At 51.2% G+C, this 24,154-nt stretch overlaps 2 protein-coding genes across 2 annotated transcripts in view; both read left to right on the forward strand.

Moving 5' to 3' along the window:
- npm2a (nucleophosmin/nucleoplasmin, 2a) overlaps positions 1–22,352 on the forward strand; it is a 41,248-nt gene extending 18,896 nt beyond the window's left edge. Inside the window, exon 5 of the mRNA XM_080523937.1 lies at positions 20,947–22,352. Coding sequence (XP_080380063.1) covers positions 20,947–21,134 — 188 coding nt within the window. The 3' untranslated portion in view covers positions 21,135–22,352. The remainder of the gene's footprint in view (positions 1–20,946) is intronic.
- On the forward strand, positions 35–20,597 carry xylt2 (xylosyltransferase II). Its single transcript, XM_080522541.1, has 11 exons — positions 35–169; positions 5,511–6,048; positions 6,819–6,994; positions 9,674–9,876; positions 10,706–10,786; positions 11,163–11,379; positions 11,765–11,941; positions 12,189–12,445; positions 12,799–12,994; positions 14,292–14,625; positions 19,872–20,597. The coding sequence occupies exons 1-11, from the start codon at positions 38–40 to the stop codon at positions 20,192–20,194; spliced, it is 2,634 nt and encodes an 877-aa protein (XP_080378667.1). The 5' UTR covers positions 35–37; the 3' UTR covers positions 20,195–20,597.
- Positions 22,353–24,154: the final 1,802 nt, after the last annotated feature.

The raw sequence follows: 24,154 nt of genomic DNA on the forward strand, positions 1-24,154 counted from the left end.
GTATGCACGCGCACCATGTTCAACGCTAATCGGAAAAATGGCGGCCAGCGTCCGAGTGCAGAAGCTGTTCCGACGGTACAAACTAGCCGTCGCCGCCGCTTTAACACTTCTTCTGATTCAAGGGCTCGTAGTGTGGAGTCTGAGGAGCCTCGAAGAGGGCGAGGCGGAGGTGAGAACCAAATAATCTAATAATATGATGAATTCGGCAAGTGAAAAAAATAAATTAAAAAAATCTGTCTGCTAGCTACCTAGCTCGCCGGTTGGCTAACTGTCCTGTCTGTCATTCGTATAGCGGTTCCAGTTAAGACACTGTGTGAGTTGAGTTGTGCCTTAGGAATACATCTCAAACCAGTTAGCTTGGATATTAAAGCTACACTTTGCGTTATCGCTCAGGACAAAGCCAGCCCATTTGCCTGGAAACAGTCCCAGTAAAGCTGTCTCTCACTGTGACTGTCTGGGGCTCATCACAACTCGTGTGTCCGGGATCATGATCTATTATACAGGCTGTCAATCATCCGTGGAAAATGGGCATCTAAATAATGTCATTCAAAGTTGTTGTAGTTGTATCATGTGTGAACTATCTGAGCGATGAGTGAGTTCACTAGATACAGTAGTCCTCTGTTAAAAAAGCAGAATTCTCTGTGACTGTCGAGTCTGACTCGGCGAGGTATGGAGAGAGAAGAGAGAAGTTCCTAGCTGGCTAGGTAACTGGAATCCAATCTAATTACCCAATGTAGGTGTCAGCACCAAGCGTGTATAAATGTCAATTTATGACATGCGACGAGTTCGAGCAGAGCATCAGGAATGTTCGCCTCTGGCTCATTTCTTTGCTCATCATCATCATCCCTGCTCAAAGCTATCCCAGCTGGCTCGACCCCTTCCATACCATAATCATCTTTATTCTTTCTCATCATATGATGACATTATACATGCGGTTTGCCATTTGGACTATTTGCATGACTGACTTGGGTTGTTATTGTTCTGCATGTGTGTGATGATCCACAGCTAAGCAGGTCTGTTGAGTTTTAAAAGGACCTTTATAGCCTTCTTGTCTTATAATTCAGTGTCTTGGCTCGATTCTAGGGATTTATGATTGAAGTCAGCGAGGTCTTTGAACCAATCAATGTAACATACTCTGCTGTGGGAATCACGTCTCCCGTGCACACCTGGAAGTTGAACGTTACCCCCAGGCAGTGCCCTCGAACCTCCCCTGAGTCTCTCTAAATAAGGTAATTCAGAGCCGTTAACTGATTCAGCCCTGGGGGCTCTGCATTTAGATATCGTTTAAAGGCATTGGTACAGACGACACCACAGGAATGTGAGCTGATATCGTATAGACAGGAGCCCCCTACCCCCCCCCCACTCTGTCTATCATGATGTGACATGTGTTGTGCGTGCGTAACCCACACTGATGGGGGTCACACCGCCCACACACACACGCAGCAGAGCTCTCTCAGCGAGGGAGGGAGAGGCGCCAAAGGAACCAGGAGGGCCCAAATTGAGGATCACGTTTATCGCATTTATTTGCACCTTCTTCTACAGGAAGAGAAGGGAGTCTATTGTCTGGTTAAAGTTGGTGTGGTGTGGATCGAGTTAAGGCTTCAGTGGGTGTATAGAGAGCCTAGTTTTCTACTCCCTGTCTGGCGCCCGTGACGCTTATTTCACTGGTCACGGTGGTTTCTGTTTCTGGCGCTTGTTAAAGGAAGTATGTGATGAACTACGGCTAGGCAATCAGTGACCATGCTGGGTGTGTTGCTCTGTCCCGCTGTCTTCCCGTCACAGAACTCTTACTTGGAGCTGTTAAGAAGGCCATTCAGCCGATCTCCCCGCTGCTCTGAAGTCCTCTAAACAGATAACAACAGACCAGATAGAACGGATAGGCTACGTGTCCTTTGGACAGAGCGATCCTGAGTGTAAACAGGAAACGTGACACGGCTCACGGGCCCGTCACAAGAGCAGGAAGTCGTGCCTATTTTCAAACCGTTGTTTAGATGGCGTTTTAAACCACACACTGCTTTTCATGCGCATTCCACGAAGGCCGTACGCGGGTTCCTCCTGACGTGGCTTCGGCCCCCAGAGGGTCGGAGTGAGTGTTGAGTGAGAGATTGAGTGTGAGAGGATGAGGATGAGGCTGGGGGGGCGGGGGGGTGCGGCGCGGCCTGTACGCCTGTATGCAGACAGGCACTCAGGCAAGGCAGGGCTGGACGAACAGCTTCCTCTCTCCGCTCAGTGGCGTCGACGGGGCTCACAGCTGCTGTAATCAGAGGCTGGCTGTGTGCATGTGTGAACAACACAGCCACATGCATCCTATTAAATCACCACAGAATAAGACGACTCGTGAGGAGGAGGAAGAAGAAGAAGACAGACCGCCCGCCCGCCCTGTCCACGTCCTCCTCCTCAGAGCTCTGCTCAGGCAGATGACGCCGGTGGTACGGCTTCAGCTAATTGGAGAGAAAAGAAACCCAGACTTTTCTTTTTCTTTTCTTTTTTTTTCTTCTCCTCCCTCCCTTGATGGAGTTAATTAAAAACTGAAGTGAAAGAAGTGGGAGAGTTTCATTGGAAACGTTACTGTGTTTCTCTTCTTTATAAGAACATACGTGGGCCAGTTTCGGTATAGGCTTATCCCTTAAGGGTAGGCCTACATATATATATATATATATTTATAGGAGTCTCTTTGTACTGCACAACCGGTAGAAGAAAAGGTTCCTTCTCAAAGATGTATTTTGCACCTTGAGATACGGCTCTCTCTCCGCCCCGCCCCCAGTATGTGATGTTTTATTAATAAACACATTGAAACAAAGGCTGCAAACACATTTGGTGCTGCCTGGGCTTAACGCTATGTCACATCATTGCTCTACAAATGCTTCTTTTTTTTTTTTTTACCCTAATGAGGTTTGTAGCGCAATGGGCAATCAGTAGAGTCTGCTGTGTGTGGGTTGGCGGGTTTCGGCTCGTGTTGGCTGCTGGCAAGGCTGTTTACTGGCAGCAGGTCTAGCTCCCTGCCTCTCCTGGTCCTACCCTACTCTACCCTGTCCTCCTGTCCTGCCCCAGCCCTGCCTGCGGTCCCCGTTCACTCCCCTGGTCCTACTCTACCCTTCCCTGGTCCCACTCTACCCTTCCCTGGTCCCACTCTACCCTTCCCTGGTCCCACTCTACCCTTCCCTGGTCCTACTCTACCCTTCCCTGGTCCCACTCTACCCTTCCCTGGTCCTACTCTACCCTTCCCTGGTCCCACTCTACCCTTCCCTGGTCCTACTCTACCCTTCCCTGGTCCTACTCTACCCTTCCCTGGTCCTACTCTACCCTTCCCTGGTCCCACTCTACCCTTCCCTGGTCCTACTCTACCCTTCCCTGGTCCTACCCTACCCTTCCCTGGTCCTACCCTACCCTTCCCTGGTCCTACCCTACCCTTCCCTGGTCCCTGTCCTGCCCCAGCCCAGCCCTGCCGCGGCTCCCGTTCACTCACTCCCCTCCACTCACTCCCCTCCACTCACTCCCCTCCACTCACTCCCCTTCACTCACTCCCCTTCACTCACTCCCCTCCACCGTCTCTGGGCTGGTTGTCCCCGTGCCAACGGCGTGCGGTTGTGAGCTCACACTCAGCCCCATGCTGTCAGACAGAGGCAGGAAGTGGGCGGCCCACTCAGTGTTATGCTTCCCCCTCCGTGTGCACATATTTCCAGGGCCCTGTGGTAGAATCCAGCGAGCCAGTGTGGGTAAAGCGACGATATTGCTTTTTTTTTTTTTTTGCGCCACGAGTCAAAATAGCTTAGTGTGTGTTTTTGTTGGGACGGCCCCGTTCTGACATACCGGTAAGACGGCGCGTCCTTCCTGTTTGTTTACCGCTAAATACCGGGATGAAACAGGTGTCGACGGTTCGAAGACGTTGTGTTATTTGCAGGAATAGGACGTGAAGAAACGAATTCAGGGTCTGGGGGAAGAGAGTAGCATTGTCCGAGTCAGTGACAAATCAGGGCTGGCCGCGCTCCCGTTTTGCTCCGTTGACCATCGGAGCTTCAGGTAAACAAGCTGAACCAGGAAGGCTTCGCTCACAGAGGCTTTCGTATCGGCTTATTGATTTTCTCTCTCGAAAGTTAAGTCTTGCTTTGAAATTCAATTAAATAGGACCTAGGGTTTTTCTTTTTTGGGTGGGGGGGGGGGGGGGGGGGGGGGGTTGGGTGGACAGAGGGAGTCAGTGGGCAGTGAAAAACGGCTTTGAGACGGATAAGAGGCCTACGATATCTCACTGTGAGGAATGAACATAGTCTGAGTGTCTCTGTCCCTCCTCCTTCCCCCGGATGCCTGTGGTCACAGTGCTGCTGCTGGTGGATGATGGGGCATTGCTGTAGAGTCAAAGTGACACAGAAGAACAGGCCCGGGTTCTAACTAACTGTGTGCCGGGCACCCCAGGGGCTGCAGGGGTGGCTGCTGATAAGGCCAGCCTGGCCCCCTGTCCGACAGTGATCTTATTGGGCAGCTCAGAGCGTGGCAGCCCTCCAGCTCCCGCTGCCGTGTCCCAGTTACAGGCCTCGCTAATTACTCCTCAGAGGGACCCGTCTGTCTGTCTGTCTGTCCGTCCGTCTGTCCGTCCGTCTGTCACACACGCACACACACCCAGACACAGAGACACGGACTCTGTCCGCAGCGGCTCGAGAAGGACGCTCAGTGTGACCTTTCCAATATGAAAGCTTATGCCCTGTGTGTGCGCAGGCGTGTGTGTGCATGCAATGCATTCGCGTGTGTGTCATGCGTGTGTCATGCGTGTGTGTGCATGCGTGTGTGTGTGTGTGCGGACACACGCCTCGAGCGTGTGCTGCCTACGGTGCCCAGGGTCTGGCAGAGGTTTAGCGAGGTCCCGGCGGTGACTCACACACACACACACACACACACACACAGCCTTCATGCCTTCATTATCATGCGTCTTTGTCCCATCTCTGGACTCTGGATTAGCCTACTTCCACAAAAGGCAGAGGCTCGGCTTCCTGCTAAAAATAACCCAGATGATCGTGGCGAAAACGAAACAGAGTAAACGTATTCCTCTGGGGCCGCTCTCTCTCTCTCGCCGCCGCCGCCATTGTTGTTGTTGTGTTCAGTCGCTCTTACTTAGGGTGTTAATTATCTCCCTGTTTCCCAAAAACGGTCGTTGTTTGTTACCAGAATGTGATTGGGGCCTGCCTCCCTCCTCTGTGCTTTTGTGCTCTTTTATGGTGCTCTTCACTGATGAGGTCGATATAGTGAATCCGCCAGGAAGGAGATTTTTAAACCTCTCTCTCTCTCTCTCTCTCTCTCTCTCTCTGTCTCTCTCTCTCTCTCTGTCTGTGTCTCTCTCTCTCTCTCTCTGTCTCTCTGTCTGTGTCTCTCTCACTCTCTCTCTCTCTGTCTCTCTGTGTCTCTCTGTGTCTCTCTCTCTGTTTCTCTCTTTCTCTCTCTCTCTCTCTCTCTCTCTCTCTCTCTCTCTCTCTCTCTCTCTCTCTCTGTCACTCTCTCTCCCCCCTCCCCTCTTCCCTCAGAGGAAGACCCGGCGGTCTAAGCTGCCCGACCACAACAGCCAGGACCCCAAGCGTGAGGCGGTGGTCTGGGAGCGCCAGAACTCCCTGTCGGGCCGCAGCGGTGCCCGCTGGAGCACGCGGCTGGAGAGGACCGGGGCCACGGCCGCCAGCGCCCTCCGCCGGGGCGGCAAGCGCCGGGGCAAGCCCACCGTGAGGCCCAAGAGCCCCCTGGGCCTGGACGCCGCTGCGCCCCTCCACGACCCCTCCAGCAGCAGGAACTTCAGTGACACCCGCGTAGGCGGTGGGGGTGGCGGGGGGGAGGGGGCGGCCAGGCTACCCCCTCTGGCGGTGCCCGGGGAGCCCGGGAGCGTGGAGGGGGCGCCCCAAGCCCCCAGCAGCGACTTTGTGCCCAAGTGCAACATCGCGGGCAAGGACGCCCTGTCGGCGCTGCACCGCGCCGGGACGCGGCAGTGCCGGCAGGAGATCGCCAACATCGTGTGCCAGCACCAGGCGGGGCAGCTCATGCCCCAGGCGCTGCCTCAGTTCTGCCCACAGCACGGTGAGGAGAACGCCCCCCCCCCCCCAGGTCCACACAGACGCACACGCACTCAGACAGACACAGAGACAGACACAGAGACAGACACAGAGACAGACACAGAGACAGACACAGAGACAGACACAGAGACAGACACAGAGACAAACACATACACACACACAGGGTTCCCACAGTTTGTGAATTTGAGAAAAATCAAGGTCTGATTTTTTTTAAAATATATATTAAAAAATGTTTTACTTCTCATCTAGATCTGTCTCAAACTATGCCGTGTTGGGTCCTTGAATTTGAGGGAATTGAGTTGAAAGTCACACAGACACACTCATTCTTCATGATTTATTAAACCAAATATTCCATTAAGTTTTGCAGTTGGGCTCCTTCTGTTCATATCAGAGTACCTCCTTTCTCCAGATTCTGGATGTGTCTAGCCTCACACGCACACACACACACCCAGACACATAGCCTCACACACACACACACACCCAAGCACACACACACACACACACTCAAAAAACTCTCTAGTTCTGTGTGTGTGTCGGTGTGTCGGTGTGTCTGTGTGTCTGCGTGTCTGTGTCGGTGTGTCTGTGTCTGTGTGTCTGTGTGTCTGTGTGTGTGTGTGTGTGTGTGTGTGTGTGTGAGGCTGTGTGTGTGTGTGTGTGTGTGTGTGTGTGAGGCTGTGCCAGCCAGGCCTGGTGGTGTGAAGGAGGAGAGAGGACGTCCAGTAGTACAGTGTTCATGAACTCCCTGGGTCGTATGTGTGTGTCTCTGCCCCTCAGGCCTGTCCAGCCCGGTCCAGACCGCAGACGAGCTGGACCACGACCTGTCCAAGGTGGACAACCCCGTCAGGGTGGCCTTCGTCCTGGTGGTCCACGGCCGCTCGGTCCGCCAGCTGAAACGCCTCATCAAAGCCATATACCACCGCGACCACTTCTACTACATCCACGTGGACAAGGTAAAACGCACACACACACACACGCCGGGAGCTTTATGTTTGCCCTTTTTTTCTGTAGAAGCGCGAAAGGCTCTGACGAGGTCAGAGTCCTCGTCGGAAAAAAAGCCAAGCCCTACCGCTGCCTACGTGGGCACGTCCTGTACTGAGAGGGATAGGTATGTACACTAGGTGTGTGTGAGGAACAAAAGGAGAGGGATGATGTTTACAGGATGTCATACGTGTCACGGGGAAATGTAATAAGGCCTCCGTACGAAACTGTCTCCCATATAAGGGCGTTCTATCTCCCCTTGTATGGTGGAACTGTTCACGTTCACTTTTGAAGGCAGCTTCATCTTCTGTAAGTGAGCAGGTGACCAAAAAACTGCAGAGGTGCATTGGTATTGCGCTACTTGACCCGGTATAGGTAAAATGTCGGTATCGTGATAGCACTCGCCACATAGGTGGACAGCCGTTGCAGCCCGTTAGCTCACGTACGCGCGGTTTCACATACGCTAGCAGCTTGTTGAGGGCAGGAGCACCCTAACCTCTGTTCAGGGGAGTTTTGCGTACACCCTCAGTGTGTGCTCCGGTGTGTGTGTGTGTGTGTGAGGAGAGGTCATTAGAGTTTGTGTTTACAGAGCGGCCAGCTGAGGAGGTTAAAATTACCCTCAGGTCTTAGCGGTGAGGGGGGGGATTAGCCTCGTCGGGATGGGAGGGATTATGTGATTATTCACAGGAGCCGGAGCTATCGCCAGGGCTGGAGGGGGGGGGGGGGGGGGGGTAGGAAGGAGAGGAGAGGAGAGGAGAAGGACATGGATAGATATACAGGTGGCTGTCTGCTCCACACCTGTTTAGACCAGACCCAGGTCACCCACACCTGGTGGTCTTCACCGCTGCCCGAGCAGAGGTAGCCCGCCGTAGAGGCCCGGTGGAATACGGGCCGTCTGGAAGGGAGGGAAGGTGATGGATGAGGAGGGGACGGCATCCCCACCTCAGAGACCGCGCCGCACGTTACAGGAGCACCGGCCTCCTCATCACTCAGTGGGGAAAAGGGCCTGTTGAGGGATTGGGCGGTAGAAAGCAGGTCAGCCTGTACTGGAGCGGTTCCACCAGCCGCCCTCCTCCTCCTCCTCTTCCTCCTCCTCCTCCTCCTCCTCCTCCTCCTCCCTACTCCTCCTTTTCCCTCCTCCACCTCCTCTCTCTTCCTCCTCCTCCTTCCTCCTCCTCCTCCTCCTCAGTCTTCCTCCTCCTCCTCTTCCGCCTCCTCCTCCTCCTACCTCCTCCTCCTCCTCCCCCTCCTCCTCCACCTCCTCTCTCTTCCTCCTCCTCCCTCCTCCTACCTCCTCCTTCTTCTTCCTCCTCCTCCTCCCCCTCCTCCTCTTCCGCCTCCTCCTCTTCCGTCCGTCCGCCTTCGTTCCGTCTCTGTCTGCCGAGCAGGCGACTGTAGGAGCCCCGGAGCTGACGGTGGACTGTCATAATGTTCTCCTTGCTGCTTCTCCGAACACTGAACACTCTGTCTGAACACACTCTCACACACACACTCTCACACGCACACACACACACCTCCATGCCTGTTTAGCAAGCCCCCGCCCTCCCGCATCTCTCCCCCCTCTCTTTGGCACGCCGTCACTTTTCCTAGCCGTCTTCCACCGCTCGTGTTTAATCCCTCCTTTACATTTCTCCGTCTCTCAGTAGCGTCTTAAGCCGAGTTCTTCTTATTTCTCCCGTCCGCATCTGGTTTGACAGAGTACCGACAGCTATTCTCAAAGACTGGAAGGAGATTCGGTTTCGAAAAATGTGCTTCTGCATGTATGCCCCCCCCCCCCTCCCAGCAGTGACCCACATGACGTGAACAGACACGTTCGATGTTGTTTTGTTTTCTCGCCCGAATGCTAAACACTAATACAGTGTTAACCAACTGTTGTCTGGATGGCTTGGCGCCGGATCAGCAATCGAGCTGGCTAATGCGATTAACATCTGGCTGTCATGTATCAACGGCGAGATTCAGCTAGATACAGTCAGTCGGTGGAAGAAAAAAAACATTGCCCGTTTTAATGGGGCCATCTGGGATTTGGTGCATCCATTTCTGGACTTTAAATTAATTAGATATCTGTAGCTATTGATCCTTGAAGGATATGATTTATAATTGCCTCATGAGCTTAGTTCAACTGTCTTACCCCCATCAAAACCCCATCTCATATAAGCTTGTTTTAAACAAGCACTGTTAACAAAAACATTGTTAACACTTTCATTTTGATCTAATGGATGGTCAGTCCTGGGAAATGGACTGCACTTATATAGCGCCTTATTCCAAAGCGCTTTACAGTGGCCTCTCATTCACCCATTCACACACACATTCACGCACCAATGGCGGCAAGCTACCATGCAAGGCGCCGGCCCGCTCATTCGTGACCAATTTGGGGTTCAGCGTCTTGCCCAAGGACACCTTGACACGTGGCCAGCCGGTTATCGATCCGCCAACCTTGCAATCATTAGACGCCGGCTCGACCTTCTGAGCCACAGCCGCCCCTGCGTGCAGTCCTTGCATCCGTAGCTCTGTCTATGAATCGATGCATTTAAGAGTGGTCACTTCTCTCCAGTCCAGCCCCGTTCCTCAGCAGGGAGAGAGACAGCTTTGTTGTTGTTTGACTCCCGGATTGCCCCTTTACCAGTACCCCCCTGTCTCCTAACCCCCACCAGCGTTCCAACTACCTGCACAGGGAGGTGCAGCAGATCGCCCAGCAGTACCCCAACGTGCGCGCCACTCCCTGGCGCATGGTGACCATCTGGGGCGGCGCCAGCCTGCTCAAGGCCTACCTGCGCAGCATGCAGGACCTGCTCTCCATGCTGGACTGGAAGTGGGACTTCTTCATCAACCTCAGCGCCACCGACTTCCCAACCAGGTCAGTCACCGCTCACACACACACACACACTCTCCTAGTGGCGGTTTGAAACTTGCGTCTGCTGTCTGTTAGATTGATTGTATGCTAATGTAGGTTATGTTTATGTATGCTATTTTACGGCAGGATAGCTTGATTGAAATTCAAATGATCCATGATGTTGTTGATGAATAGTCGTTGTTATTATTATTATTATCATTTTCTATTCTGCTAGGCTTCGAGCTGTGTCTGTAAGACTCTGCCGTTGAAGGAGATTTGTTCTGGAGTTGCGGTTTCTCTCGGATGCGCTTGAGCTTTTTTTTTCTCTCTCGGTCTCGCTCTGAAATTTGATTTAATTATTCTGTTGACCCGAGGTGACTCTGGCTTGTATGGCGGCGAGAGAAAAGGAGAGACACGCCGCTCGGGCAGATGAAAGCCCCTTTCTCTGAGCCGCGCTAAATAGACTGTTTGGGTCACTGATGCACAGAGAGAGACGCTGGTAAATCGTCCGCTTTCTTGTCAATCAGTTCTGGGTGGATCTCTGAGGTCCATCTTGAGCCCCTTTACCAGAGCAGCGGTCCAATCCTCCTGAACCGCGCCGGGGGTTTAGAAGAAGGGGAGAATAAACGGCAGCGCTCTGATGCACAAGAGGAGCTCCGCTGTTGCCCCAAATCCTGCCCAGAGTGGCTAATTCCCACCCAGGGAAAGTCATCACATTTCCCTCGCGAGCCGCGCTCCAGTCAGCGTTTTATTTCCAACCTAATCCCCCCCCCCTAACCCTCCCTTCTCGCTCTCTCTCTCTTTCTTTTTTTCGGTCTTCTCTTCCTCTCCTCGCCCTATCGCCTTCCAACAGGACCAACGATGAACTGGTGGCTTTTCTGTCGCAGCACAGGGACAAGAACTTCCTGAAGTCACACGGGAGAGAGAACGCGAGGTAAGGAGCTTACGGAAACCTCCCGTAGCCTCGACTCGTACAGTTGGTGTAACACCTCACACAACATCACGTTGTCTTGGCCTTTTTCCACGTTGATTCACGCTCCCTCTATGGTGTAATGGTTGAACTTCAGCTTCATCATATGGTGAAATGGTGACACTAGATTTGAATTCAAATCCGATCACTCAAATTGAATTCAAAGGCACGACAACGACTCGAAACATCTCGCTGTTTGTCCTATACCGATAAAGGTTAGCCTCTTGGACAGTCTATCGCCAACCATCGAGTCTAAGATGGTGCAGCATTCTGTCGACGTGAATTCAAGGACATCCACCCTCCCCCACCCCTAACCCCTGTCCTTCCCTACTGTGTCCAGGTTCATTAAGAAGCAGGGGCTGGACCGCCTCTTCCACGAGTGCGACAACCACATGTGGCGTCTGGGCGAGCGCACCATCCCCGACGGCCTGGAGGTGTCCGGGGGCTCCGACTGGTTCTCCCTGACCCGCCGCTTCGTGGAGTACGTCATGACCTCCCAGGACGAGCTGGTGGCGGGCCTGAAGCAGTTCTACACCTACGCCCTGCTCCCCGCGGAGGTAAGGGAACGCTACCCAGCCAAGACTCTCTCTCTCTCTCAGACACCTCCAGTCTCTGCTCCCCTCAGAGGCTCTAGAGGTGCTAGACAGAGCTGATGGGTGTTCTCTTGTTCGCATCGACTGTGAACGTTCTAGTTTAGTTTTCTACTCAGTTCGGTACGTGTCTGTGTTTGTCCGGGCTTGTCTGTGGGAATGTCGAGCTGGTGGTTGGTTCTGTTTATAGTAACTATGGTTTCATGGTGTTTTTCGAGAATGAAACTCTTAAATTGATGTAAATAACCGCCCCCCCCCCTCCTCTCTCCCACTCTCTCTTTCAGTCCTTCTTCCACACAGTGCTGGGGAACAGTCACATGTGTGACAGCCTGGTGGACAACAACCTGCGGGTCCCTTCTTCCACACAGTGCTGGGGAACAGTCACATGTGTGACAGCCTGGTGGACAACAACCTGCGGGTCACCAACTGGAACAGGAAGCTGGGCTGTAAGTGCCAGTACAAGCACATCGTGGATTGGTGCGGCTGCTCCCCCAACGACTTCAAACCGCAAGACCTCATCAGGATACAGGTCAGTCTGTCCGCCGGCCAGGAGGGGGCAGTGTGCGGCTGCGGTTTCACCAAATCGGTCTGAGATGACATCCTGACAGAACCAGCCAATGAATGACTCATCTCAGTCTTGTCTTAAACCCTAGTTCTTGAAAGGTCAACAGCCAACAAATATTACATTTAGTTCTTCTATGTCTGTTGACCCAATAACTGACTCTCTCTCCCCACCCCCCCTCCTCCTCCTCCTCCTCCTCCTCATCTCTCTTCAGCAACTTACCCGACCCACGTTCTTCGCCCGCAAGTTTGAGTCCACGGTGAACCAGGAGGCCATCGACATCCTGGACACCCACCTGTACGGCCACTACGCCCCGGGCACCGTGGCCCTGAAGGCCTACTGGGAGAGCCTGTTTGAGAGGGCCGACGGGGTGGCCACCCTCAGCGACGTGTCCCTGACCGCCTACTCCTCCTTCTTCCGCCTGGGCCTCAGGAGCATGGAGGCTACTCAGACCAAGCTGGAGGCCTGCAGGTGAGGCAGACAATCCCCCCCCCCCCCCAATATTCACTGGACAATCGCACCCAGAGGTGTAGATCATGTGAAGGAGTCTTACCATATCATCACTCTACCTCTGCTTAGGCTTGTTCGAGGCAGTGATTCTCTTCATTAGAAATAACTTAGCTCCCTAATTGCTCCAGAGGTGCCGAATATGGCTGAGCCTGTGCCTAGAGGAGAAAATACCAAATTCCCAAAACAATTGACTGACAAGTTGATTGCATGGCAATAAATCAGTAAAAAAAATTTTAACTGACTTGTAACTGATTCTTCGGAGGCGAAGTCGGTTGTTCGTTCGACTTTGACATGCTGATGTTCCTGTGGTGCAGGTACGAGCCCATCGGCTACCCGGTGTCGGTGCACCTCTACTTCTACGACGACCATTTCCAGGGTTACCTGGTGAGGCAGGAGGTGCAGAACGTGGTGTCGCGGGCCAGGGAGACGGTGGAGGTGTGGGCGGTGCCTCAAGCCATGCTGCAGCTGGACACCAACCTCAGGGAGTACGAGAGGCTCAAGAACCTGGAGGTGTGTGTGCCGAGAATCTGTCTGTTATCTGATGTCTGGAGGTGTGTGTGCTGAGAATCTGTCTGTTATCTGATGTCTGTAGGTATGTGTGCTGAGAATCAGTATCTTATCTGATGTCCGTAAGTGTGTGTGTCTTCAGAGGGAGTTGCTAAAGGAAAATCCGGGCTTATTTTTGATGAATCTTGCGATACTTAACAAAAATAAAACTTTAAAAAACTTTAAAAGTTGTAAAAAATGTCCTTTAGCGACATTGATGGAATACCCCTCTTGTCTGATAAAATCTACAGTATATAGTAAAACCCCAAATCAACAAAAAAAGTGAGGCTCTATTCGGACAACAAGGACACAAGGCTGCTGTTATACGTGTGTGTGTGTGTGTGTGTGTGTGTGTGTGTGTGTGTGTGTGTGTGTGTGTGTGTGTGTGTGTGTGTGTGTGTGTGTGTGTGTGTGTGTGTGTGTGTGTGTGTGTGTGTGTGTGTGTGTGTGTGTGTGTGTGTGTGTGTGTGTGTGTGTGTGTGTGTGTGTGTGTGTGTGTGTGTGTGTGTGTGTGTGTGTGTGTGTGTGTGTGTGTGTGTGTGTGTGTGTGTGTGTGTGTGTGTGTGTGTGTGTGTGTGTGTGTGTGTGTGTGTGTGTGTGTGTGTGTGTGTGTGTGTGTGTGTGTGTGTGTGTGTGTGTGTGTGTGTGTGTGTGTGTGTGTGTGTGTGTGTGTGTGTGTGTGTGTGTGTGTGTGTGTGTGTGTGTGTGTGTGTGTGTGTGTGTGTGTGTGTGTGTGTGTGTGTGTGTGTGTGTGTGTGTGTGTGTGTGTGTGTGTGTGTGTGTGTGTGTGTGTGTGTGTGTGTGTGTGTGTGTGTGTGTGTGTGTGTGTGTGTGTGTGTGTGTGTGTGTGTGTGTGTGTGTGTGTGTGTGTGTGTGTGTGTGTGTGTGTGTGTGTGTGTGTGTGTGTGTGTGTGTGTGTGTGTGTGTGTGTGTGTGTGTGTGTGTGTGTGTGTGTGTGTGTGTGTGTGTGTGTGTGTGTGTGTGTGTGTGTGTGTGTGTGTGTGTGTGTGTGTGTGTGTGTGTGTGTGTGTGTGTGTGTGTGTGTGTGTGTGTGTGTGTGTGTGTGTGTGTGTGTGTGTGTGTGTGTGTGTGTGTGTGTGTGTGTGTGTGTGTGTGTGTGTGTGTGTGTGTGTGTGTGTGTGTGTGTGTGTGTGTGTGTGTGTGTGTGTGTGTGTGTGTGTGTGTGTGTGTGTGTGTGTGTGTGTGTGTGTGTGTGTGTGTGTGTGTGTGTGTGTGTGTGTGTGTCGTGCTTCACTGCCAGGTGGGTACAGAATGGGACCCCAAGGAGAGAATCTTCCGGAACTTCGGCGGCGTGATCGGGCCTCTGGACGAGCCGGTGGCGGTGCAGAAGTGGGCGCGGGGGCCCAACCTCACGGCCACCATCGTGTGGATCGACCCGGCCCTGGTGGTGGCCGCCTCCTACGACATCAGCGTGGACGTGGACGCGGAGTACACGCAGTACAAGCCCCCGCTGCAGCGCCCCCTACGGCCCGGCACCTGGATGGTGCGCGTGCTCCGGCTGTGGGAGCGCGTGGCCGAGGTCCGCTTCCTCGTCATGCCCCTGGCCTACAAAGGACGCGAGCTGTTTCGCAGAGGTGAGGTCTGCGCTTGTAAAACGAGCGTCTTCTAAAGACATCCATTGATATCGAGTCCCTTGTCGTTTGGAATTTAACTGGTAGTGTTGTGAAGTGTAAGTTGGCCGTTGGATGAAGAGCTACTATGCACTTGTCTCTTTGCCGAGTTCGACAGCCATAGACGATTCCTTCCCCGTCTTTTCATCTTTCTGCAGGGTTCCCGCGCTGGTCTTAAAAAGCTGTAAAGTCTAAAATCCAGCAATCCGATTTACAAAGCCTCCAAAGGCCCCACATTTCAGTTATTAGGTGTAAATAATGAGGTGCTAGGTCTTAAAAATAATAATAGATTAGCTTGTCCTACAAAGTCTAAATAATGTGGTGCTAGGTCTTTTGGATGCTAGGACACCTAGAAACCTAGCAGTGAACTCATCTCTCTCTCCACTCTGAGTAAGTAGACTATCTAGTAAGCTGGACTTCTGATAAGTTGATACCTGTCTCGTGATTAGTAATAGAGTAAATAACTGTCTGTTTTAAGGCTATCTAGTTAAAATTGGACTTGATACCTGTCTGTTCATTAGTAATAGTGATAGGGAAAGTAATAGGGTGATTGCTGTCTGTTTTAAGATTATCTAGTTAAGCTGTCTGTTTTCAAAACAAAGGCTTCAGAGTCATTCTGGTGAAACTAACCAGTTTCTGATCAAGTAGGTGTTAACTTGTAGTAGGAGGAGACTTCTAGCCCCTATATAGTGGATAGACCAGGGCCAGGGAGGTCATACAGGCGACTGTGAGAACACCTGTCAGTCGTTGTCATTAGTGCTCGTTAGTGAGGAGTGGCTACAAGCCTGCTAGTGTCCATAAATATCTGGCCTGTCTGAGAGCGACAGCCCCTGCGACAGCCTCCTGACACTAAGACTCGTGACAACAAGACAAGGGAGTCTATCTGTGGGAGTCTAAGACTCGTGACAACAAGACAAGGGAGTCTATCTGTGGGAGTCTAAGACTCGTGACAACAAGACAAGGGAGTCTATCTGTGGGAGTCTAAGACTCGTGACAACAAGACAAGGGAGTCTATCTGTGGGAGTCTAAGACTCGTGACAACAAGACAAGGGAGTCTATCTGTGGGAGTCTAAGACTCGTGACAACAAGACAAGGGAGTCTATCTGTGGGAGTCTAAGACTCGTGACAACAAGACAAGGGAGTCTATCTGTGGGAGTCTAAGACTCGTGACAACAAGACAAGGGAGTCTATCTGTGGGAGTCTAAGACTCGTGACAACAAGACAAGGGAGTCTATCTGTGGGAGTCTAAGACTCGTGACAACAAGACAAGGGAGTCTATCTGTGGGAGTCTAAGACTCGTGACAACAAGACAAGGGAGTCTATCTGTGGGAGTCTAAGACTCGTGACAACAAGACAAGGGAGTCTATCTGTGGGAGTCTAAGACTCGTGACAACAAGACAAGGGAGTCTATCTGTGGGAGTCCATCGAGGAAGGCCTGAGAGGAAGCCGGAAGCCAGGGTACTAAGTACCTTCTCTTCCAGTTGTTTGTAGTGTTGCTGCTGTCTTCTCAAGTCACTCCGGTCTGCTGAGTGCGCTTAGCTAGTCATAGTTCTGTTGGTTCCTTAGCCCTCTTCCCCTCTACAGACTTTTGCCACAATGTGCTTTCTCCCTATCCCTGTTCTTCTGACACTCAGGAGGACACCTAGATGCTACATCCCCCCTCGCAAACCTTCCAATCTCATCTACCCACCTCTTTCTACTGACCATGACTTTATCGCCGCAGGCGGTCTCTGGAATTGCCAGTCGGCGGTCCGGAAAGCTGACGCTATCTCAGCTTATGCATCTCTTATGGCCCTCAATTTCCTTGCTCTCACTGAGACCTGGATCACACCAGAAAACACAGCTACACCGGCAGCCCTCTCTGCCGCCTACTCCTTTTCTCATTCCCCTAGACCCTCTGGTCGAGGGGGAGGCACAGGACTCCTCATCTCGCCCAAGTGGTCACACACTGTCCTTCCCCTGGCACACTTGTCTACATCCTCCTTTGAATTTCATGCTGCTTTTGTCTCTTCCCCGGTCAAACTCCACATTGTTGTCATCTATCGCCCCCCAGGCCAACTCGGTGACTTCCTAGGCGAGATGGATGGCCTTCTCAGCTCTTTCCCTGATGATGGCACTCCGCTCGTACTACTAGGTGACTTCAATTTCCAATCTGAGAAGCTTCTCTCATCTGGAGTACTTGACCTTCTCCTCTCCTTCGGCCTTACCCTGTCCCCCTCTCCTCCGACTCATAAGGCAGGCAATCAGCTCGACCTTGTCTTCACCAGATCTTCCCACACTTCCAACCTTACCGTTACCCCTCTTCCAGTTTCTGATCACCACTTTATATCCTTCTCCCTTCCCCTCAAAACTTCCTCTTCCCTCTCAGCCTCTAACCACTTAAGACCCTCTCGTCGTAACCTACGTACCCTGTCCCCCAGCGCCCTCTCTTCTTCTGTCCTATCCTCCCTACCCTCTGTCGAATCCTTCTCCCTTCTATCCACTGATGCGGCATCCTCAACCCTTCTGTCCGCTCTCACCTCATCCTTCGACACCCTCTGTCCACTAACCTTGAAGCCAGCTCGATCCTCTCCTCGAGCTCCCTGGCTCTCTGAAACGCTACATGCTTGTAGACTAGAGCTCAGAGCAGCTGAGAGGAAATGGAGAAAAACTGGCCTTTCTGATGACCTTAACCTCTATCACTCTCTCCTTGCCAACTACGCCTCCTCGGCATCAGCTGCTAAAACATCCTACTATCATTCAAAAATACATTCTTCTGCCTCTAATCCTAGAAAACTGTTCTCCACTTTCTCTTCACTCCTTAATCCACCTCCTCCCCCTCCTCCTTCCTCCCTGTCCGCCGATGACTTTGTCACCTACTTTGAAAAAAAGGTGGACGACATCAGCAGCACCTTTCTCCCCCCACCGCTCCCTCCTCCCACTAACAATGCTAATACTGTTCCCACTAACAATGCTAACACCCCTTCCAAACTCCCCCCTCGACACTCGATCTCTGGATTGTCATCTTTTTCCCCCCTCTTCCCCGATGAGATTCTCACACTTATCACATCAAAGCGGGCAACCACATGCCCTCTTGACCCCATCCCCTCCCCCCTTCTCCAATCCATTTCCGCCGACATCCTTCCTTACCTTACCACCCTAATCAACTCCTCCCTATCCACTGGATCTGTCCCAGCGGCCTTCAAAATAGCCAGAGTCAAGCCTCTCCTCAAGAAACCTACCCTTGACCCATCATCTGTCCACAATTACAGACCGGTATCCCTTCTCTCCTTCCCTTCCAAAACCCTTGAACGCGCGGCATCTAAACAACTGATTGACTATCTCCGGAAGATGGATCACTTAGACCCCCACCAATCCGGCTTCAAGGCTGGGCATTCCACTGAGACTGCGCTCCTTGCTGTCACGGAAGCCCTCCACTCTGCCCAAGCTTCCTCCCTCTCCTCTGTTCTCATTCTCCTTGACCTGTCTGCTGCCTTCGACACAGTCAATCACCAGATCCTTCTCTCCATCCTCTCAGACCTGGGCATCTCTGGCACCGCACACTCCTGGTTTTCTTCCTACCTGGCGGGCCGCTCCTACCAGGTGACCTGGAGAGAATCGCTATCTTCTCCACGAACCCTCTCCACTGGAGTTCCCCAGGGTTCCGTCCTAGGGCCCCTACTCTTCTCCCTCTACACCAAGTCTCTTGGCTCGGTAATCTCTTCACATGGGCTCTCCTACCACAGCTACGCAGACGACACTCAACTCTTCCTGTCCTTCCCCCCGTCTGATGTACACGTGGCAACCCGTATCTCAGCATGTCTCGCTGACATTTCAACTTGGATGGCTGACCACCATCTCAAGCTCAATCTTAACAAGACTGAGCTCCTCTTCATCCCCGGGAAAGCCTGCCCTCTCCAAGACTTCTCCATCACAGTGGAGAACTCTACTGTAACCCCCTCCCTGACAGCCAAGAACCTTGGAGTGATCCTGGATAACCGACTATCCTGTGCGGAGAACATTGCAGCAACGGCTCGCTCCTGCAGATTCCTCCTCTACAACATCAGAAGGATACGACCATTCCTTACCAGAGAGGCAGCGCAACTCTTGATCCAGGCACTGGTCATCTCCCGCCTGGATTACTGCAATGCACTCCTGGCTGGGCTCCCCGCTTCAGCCATTAGACCTCTGCAGCTCATCCAGAATGCTGCTGCCCGGCTGGTATTCAACCTCCCCAAATACTCGCATGTCACCCCTCTCCTTCGCACCCTGCACTGGCTCCCGATAGCAGCTCGCATCAGATTCAAGACCCTGGTGCTTGCATACCAGGCAGCTAAAGGGACAGCCCCTGCCTACCTGAAGGAAATGGTAACCCCCCAAACCCCTGCCCGCTCACTCCGCTCCTCCACCTCGGCTGGCCGACTGGCCCCACCTCCTCTACACAGCAGTCGGGCTGCCCGATCACGTCTCTTCACAACACTGGCTCCCCGCTGGTGGAATGAGCTCCCCACGGCTGTCAGAACGGCAGAGTCACTACCCATCTTCCGTCGTAGACTGAAGACCCATCTCTTCAGGTTACATCTTAACTGCTCCTCCTGAGACATCTTCCGACCCTCACCACTACGTCTTCTAAAGACACCCGCTTTCCCCTCTACTGTGTCCCTAGAACTTCTATTGCCCCCATTGTACTGTTTCTCAGTTTCTCCAGTAATAATAAAAAATAAAAAAAAATAAAAAAAAGTTTTAGTAGAAGGCGATAATAGGGAGAAGGTTTTTCCTCCTATCAGTGGCCCCGGGCCCGAGCTAGAGTACTCTTCCTGCAACGAATGGTGGACTGCTGATTCACATGCTTAGTATTCAAATGTATTGATTGTAAGTCGCTTTGGAATAAGGCGTCTGCTAAATGCCAAAAATGTAAATGTAAATGTCTTAAAAATAATAATAGATTAGCTTGTCCTGCAAAGAAATCAGTCCGACCACATCTATTTACGCTAAATTAATCAAGCTGAAACCAAAGAAAATGCCAATTCACTGCCCCCGGGAGAAATTATTGGCGAACGGAGCTACATAGCACATGCGTTTGTTTCGAGTTGGCTGTCGTTTAGTTTTGAGTTTCCTCATGGTGTCACAAATAGGTAAAAAATGTTATACAAATAGGTCTAAAAAATCATGCCACGAGTGCACCCTTTGCTAAGAGTCCCCCCCTTTCCCCCCCCTCCTCCCTGATCCAGAGGAGGACAGCTGGCTTCACTCCGGTCCCCCTGGCAACCTGTACCTGGAGCAGGGCTTCCAGCAGCTGAGCTCCGTCCTGAAGCTGCCCCCCCAGGAGCCGGCCCTGAAGGAGGCCCAGCGGAGGTCCCAGCTGGTGGGCAAGCCCCTGGAGGCCTGGGTGGACAGCAGCGTGGGAGCCTTCTGGGTGACCGGGGACCTGTGCGCCACCCAGACCTCCTCCTGCCCCACCTTAGGACCCTGCGCCAAGTCCACCTGGAGCTCCCTCTCCCCCGACCCCAAGTCTGAACTGGGACCTCTCAAAGGCGACGGCCGTATCAGGTAGCCCCGGAGGAGGAGGAGGAGGAGGAGGACAGATACTGGACTTACCCACACAGGAGGAGGGGGGGTGGCAGGGTGTTAACCCCCCCTGGGACGGACAGGGTGCCTGGGCGGTGGTCCGAGAGGCCAGCCCCCCGTGGCTCAGTGGCACATAGACAGACAGGGAGTCTCCTGACGCCGAGGAGTGCCGTCAGTGAAAGTGGCGATATCGGCCTCTTAACGCCAAGGAGGAGACGACGCAGTGCTGGAAATTTGCACATGAAGACTGCAAGACATACATAACAGTTTTTCTTTTTCCGAGGGTGTGGGGAGGAGGGGTGGGGAGGGTGTTTGTCCAAACGTTGCTGCATTCGTTACACGGATGGTTTTATTTTCTGTTTTTTTCTGTCCACGCACATTTCAGTCTTCAGTCAGGGTTTTGTCTGGGTTGAGAGAGAGAGAGAGAGAGAGAGAGAGAGAGAGAGAGAGAGAGAGAGAGAGAGAGAGAGAGAGAGAGAGAGAGAGAGAGAGAGAGAGAGAGAGAGAGAGAGAGAGAGAGAGAGAGAGAGAGAGAGAGAGAGAGAGAGAGAGAGAGAGAGAGAGAGAGAGAGAGAGAGAGAGAGAGAGAGAGAGAGAGAGAGAGAGAGAGAGAGAGAGAGAGAGAGAGAGAGAAGCCTCTGGACAAATATGATTGTGCTTGTTTTGAAGCATTATTAAGAGAACTGCAGAGGCAGAGGGGTGAAGTGCACTTTACTGTAAGACTGTAAGGTTACACAGATGTTGGTGAGGAAGAGGAGGAGGAGGAGGAGGAGCTTGAGAGGTCACGGGAGAGGTCATTACTCAAGTGTCTCAAAGTGCTGCTATTAAAGTGGCGGCGTCACCCTCCCACAGACACAGGGCAGGTGTACTGTACCTGGACCTGCCAGCCTGGGAATGCAATACTGGAGTCAGCTGTCAGGCCCTGAGATGATCAAACGTTTGGGTTGAGAGAGTTGTTCCCTCTTTCCCTCATGAGTTCTCTGTTTACTGTGACATATCCTGTTTTTGAATGTGTGTTTTTTGGGGTTTTGTTTGTTTGTTTGTTTCTTGAACTGGCTTTGAGATGTTCAATGTCTTTGTTGTCCATGACTGCTGCAGAGTCTGTGTGTGTGTGTGTGTGTGTGTGTGTGTGTGTGTGTGTGTGTGTGTGTGTGTGTGTGTGTGTGTGTGTGTGTGTGCGTGTGTGCGTGTGTGCGTGCGTGCGTGCGTGCGTGCGTGCGTGTGTGCGTGCGTGCGTGCGTGCGTGCGTGCGTGCGCGTGCGTGTCAGAGGAAGTGCCTAGCGGATGTAAATAAAGACTACAGTTAGATTCGCCTTCCAAGTTGTCAGATGTGGGTTACAAACGGTAGTATGTGATTACGTCTCCTCTGTGTCAGTTTGAATGCAGTACCGTCTACGCTGGAAGTCTGTAGGCTAACAAAGTGAGTGCTCCTCTGTCACATACAGTACCACTGTCGTTGTTGTTCACAAGCATTTCTAACTTACAACATGTTTCATTTGTTTGCACAAGAGTGGTTGACATGGTCAGACTTTTTACCAGCCGGGTCAAGAAAATCTAACTCAAAAGCTGCCTTTTTACTTGTTTACGTTGGTAACTTGGATTGTTTATCATGAGAGTATAGCTTCAAGAGATGTGCAATTATTGCCTTTTTTTAGACGATTATAAAAGCCCTATTCTATGTCTTTATTTGTTGTTGTTTTAAAACCTAACCTGAACCCCCTGTCCTATTCGGTTGTGCGTAGCCTCTGCCACTATGTTTTCAAGTGTCCTTGTTCCCGTTGCACACTTGCTTCAGTGAAGCACCCCCCCCCATGTTAAGGAAATAGAAAGCAGAGCACTGTTTAGCATAAGAGAACACAGATATTTTTGTATTTCACTATGAGTGGGGAAAAATGGCTGTTTGTTCATTCATTCGTTCACTGCTTTTGTGAAGTTATTGTTTTGACACGTCATCCTTTATTCAATGTCGTATGAAATGGATTCCCCCCCCCCCCCCCCCCCCCCCCGTGGCGAAGGCTTCCGTCCCTGCTGTGTTTCTCCACGGCAGCAGCAGCAGTAGCCATAGTGACTCAGGAGGATGTCTGGTCGTTGTGGTGGTTCTCTCCTGGTCTGGGGCCTCAGTGAGAGGGGAGCGTTACCGCCATCACACAATCCTCTGGTTAAAGCTGACATGACAGCAACAGGTTGACTGGTGGCACAATAAATACAGTAAAAAAAGAAAAGTTCAATTATCCTACTGTTGTGTTATTGTTGACTTTTATCTAGTTTGTTTGTGTTGAATGATGTATTTAAGTAGGGACAGATGTGTTTAGAACATACACACACTGAGTTAACAACGGTCAGAGGCATTACACCATGACACTTCAGCTTGCACTCATTTCCAGTGTTCGTCCCTGGGTGGGCATTGGTATTATAGTCAGATACGTGTGTAGGTTTTAAAGAGAGGAAAGTCCTTGCTTGGCTCACTTTGTGAAAGTTTAGTTTTGTGTTCTTTTGTCAGCTCAATTACATTCTGGACATTGAAGAGAGGCCATTCCAAATGAAATCTTGAATGAAATACCTATTGATAATTGACTTACCCCTGTTCAATCTATTATCAAAGTTATTGTAATACACACACACACACACACACCGATACCATCCGCCAAGCTTCTATGATGCCCGGACAGATCCTGGATTCCCTTTCATCCCACCGCCTCTCCCTGATGCCGGGACAGATCAGGGACGGTAACGGCTCCCAACGTCTCTCCATGATGCCCAAAGCCAGCACCTCCCATGGCCAGCAAAGCCCAAAAACACGCAGCAACAAACGCCCAGCCGCCGACTTTCAGCAGCCACTCACACCTGAGGTGAGGGAGGAGGGGCAGTGGGGGACTCGCTGGTTCACATCCTACTCTATCCTACTCACTGGTTCACATCCTACTCTAATAGTGTCACTTTGACTAAGTCCGACCGTCTCTCTCTCTCTCTCAGGCTAAGAGGCAGGCCAGCTGTTTTCCTCGTCCTTTAACGCCCAAAAACCGGTTTGGACCGCACAACCCCAACGTCTTCTCTGTGAGCCCTGTAAGTCCATCAGAAAAAAAAAGCCTTTTTCACCTGAAAGTGAGCCAGGGCTCTTTGGGAACCAGCCACCAGGACGGGTGGCAGGTTCATAATGTTGCATATAATAATAATAATAATAATAATAATAATAATAATAATAATAACTTTATTTGTATAGCGCTTTTCCTGCAAACGTTATGAAACATATATGAAAATGTATGGCTCTGTTGTCAGGCATTACATTACTCTAATAATATTTTATTCTAATAAAAATTACAATTTTATTTGAACGTTACGTCATCTTACCTCATCTTAAGTAGAGAAATATGTCAGACGTTGTGTTTTCTAGGCACACAACTGGTAAAGCAGACAACTTGAACGTTGTGGTGTGTGTGATTTGCCCTTTTTTAAATTAATTTTTATTGTATTTTCTTTACCTTTTCTTTTTACTGTTTTCCTCTGCTCTTATATTCACGTACACAGACTGACTAGTTGAAAGCAAAGGATTTAAGCTGGTGTGGAAATAAAATAAAGCCCAGTCTTGCCATTAGGCAAGTGGTAGTAAATATTTTCATAGGCGAAAGACTTAAATTGGTGTGGAAATAAAATAAAGCCCAGTCTTGCCATTAGGCAAGTGGTAGTAAATATTTTCATAGGCAAAGGATTTAAGTTGGTGTGGAAATAAAATAAAGCCCAGTCTTGCCATTAGGCAAGTGGTAGCAAATATTTTCATAGGCGAAAGACTTAAATTGGTGTGGAAATAAAATAAAGCCCATTCTTGCCATTAGGCAAGTGGTAGTAAATATTTTCATAGGCAAAGGATTTAAGTTGGTGTGGAAATAAAATAAAGCCCAGTCTTGCCATTAAGCAAGTGGTAGTAAATATTTTCATAGGCGAAAGACTT

Source organism: Nansenia antarctica, assembly GCF_963989245.1.
Source record: "Nansenia antarctica genome assembly, chromosome: 2".
NCBI classification, from domain to species: Eukaryota; Metazoa; Chordata; class Actinopteri; order Argentiniformes; family Microstomatidae; genus Nansenia; species Nansenia antarctica.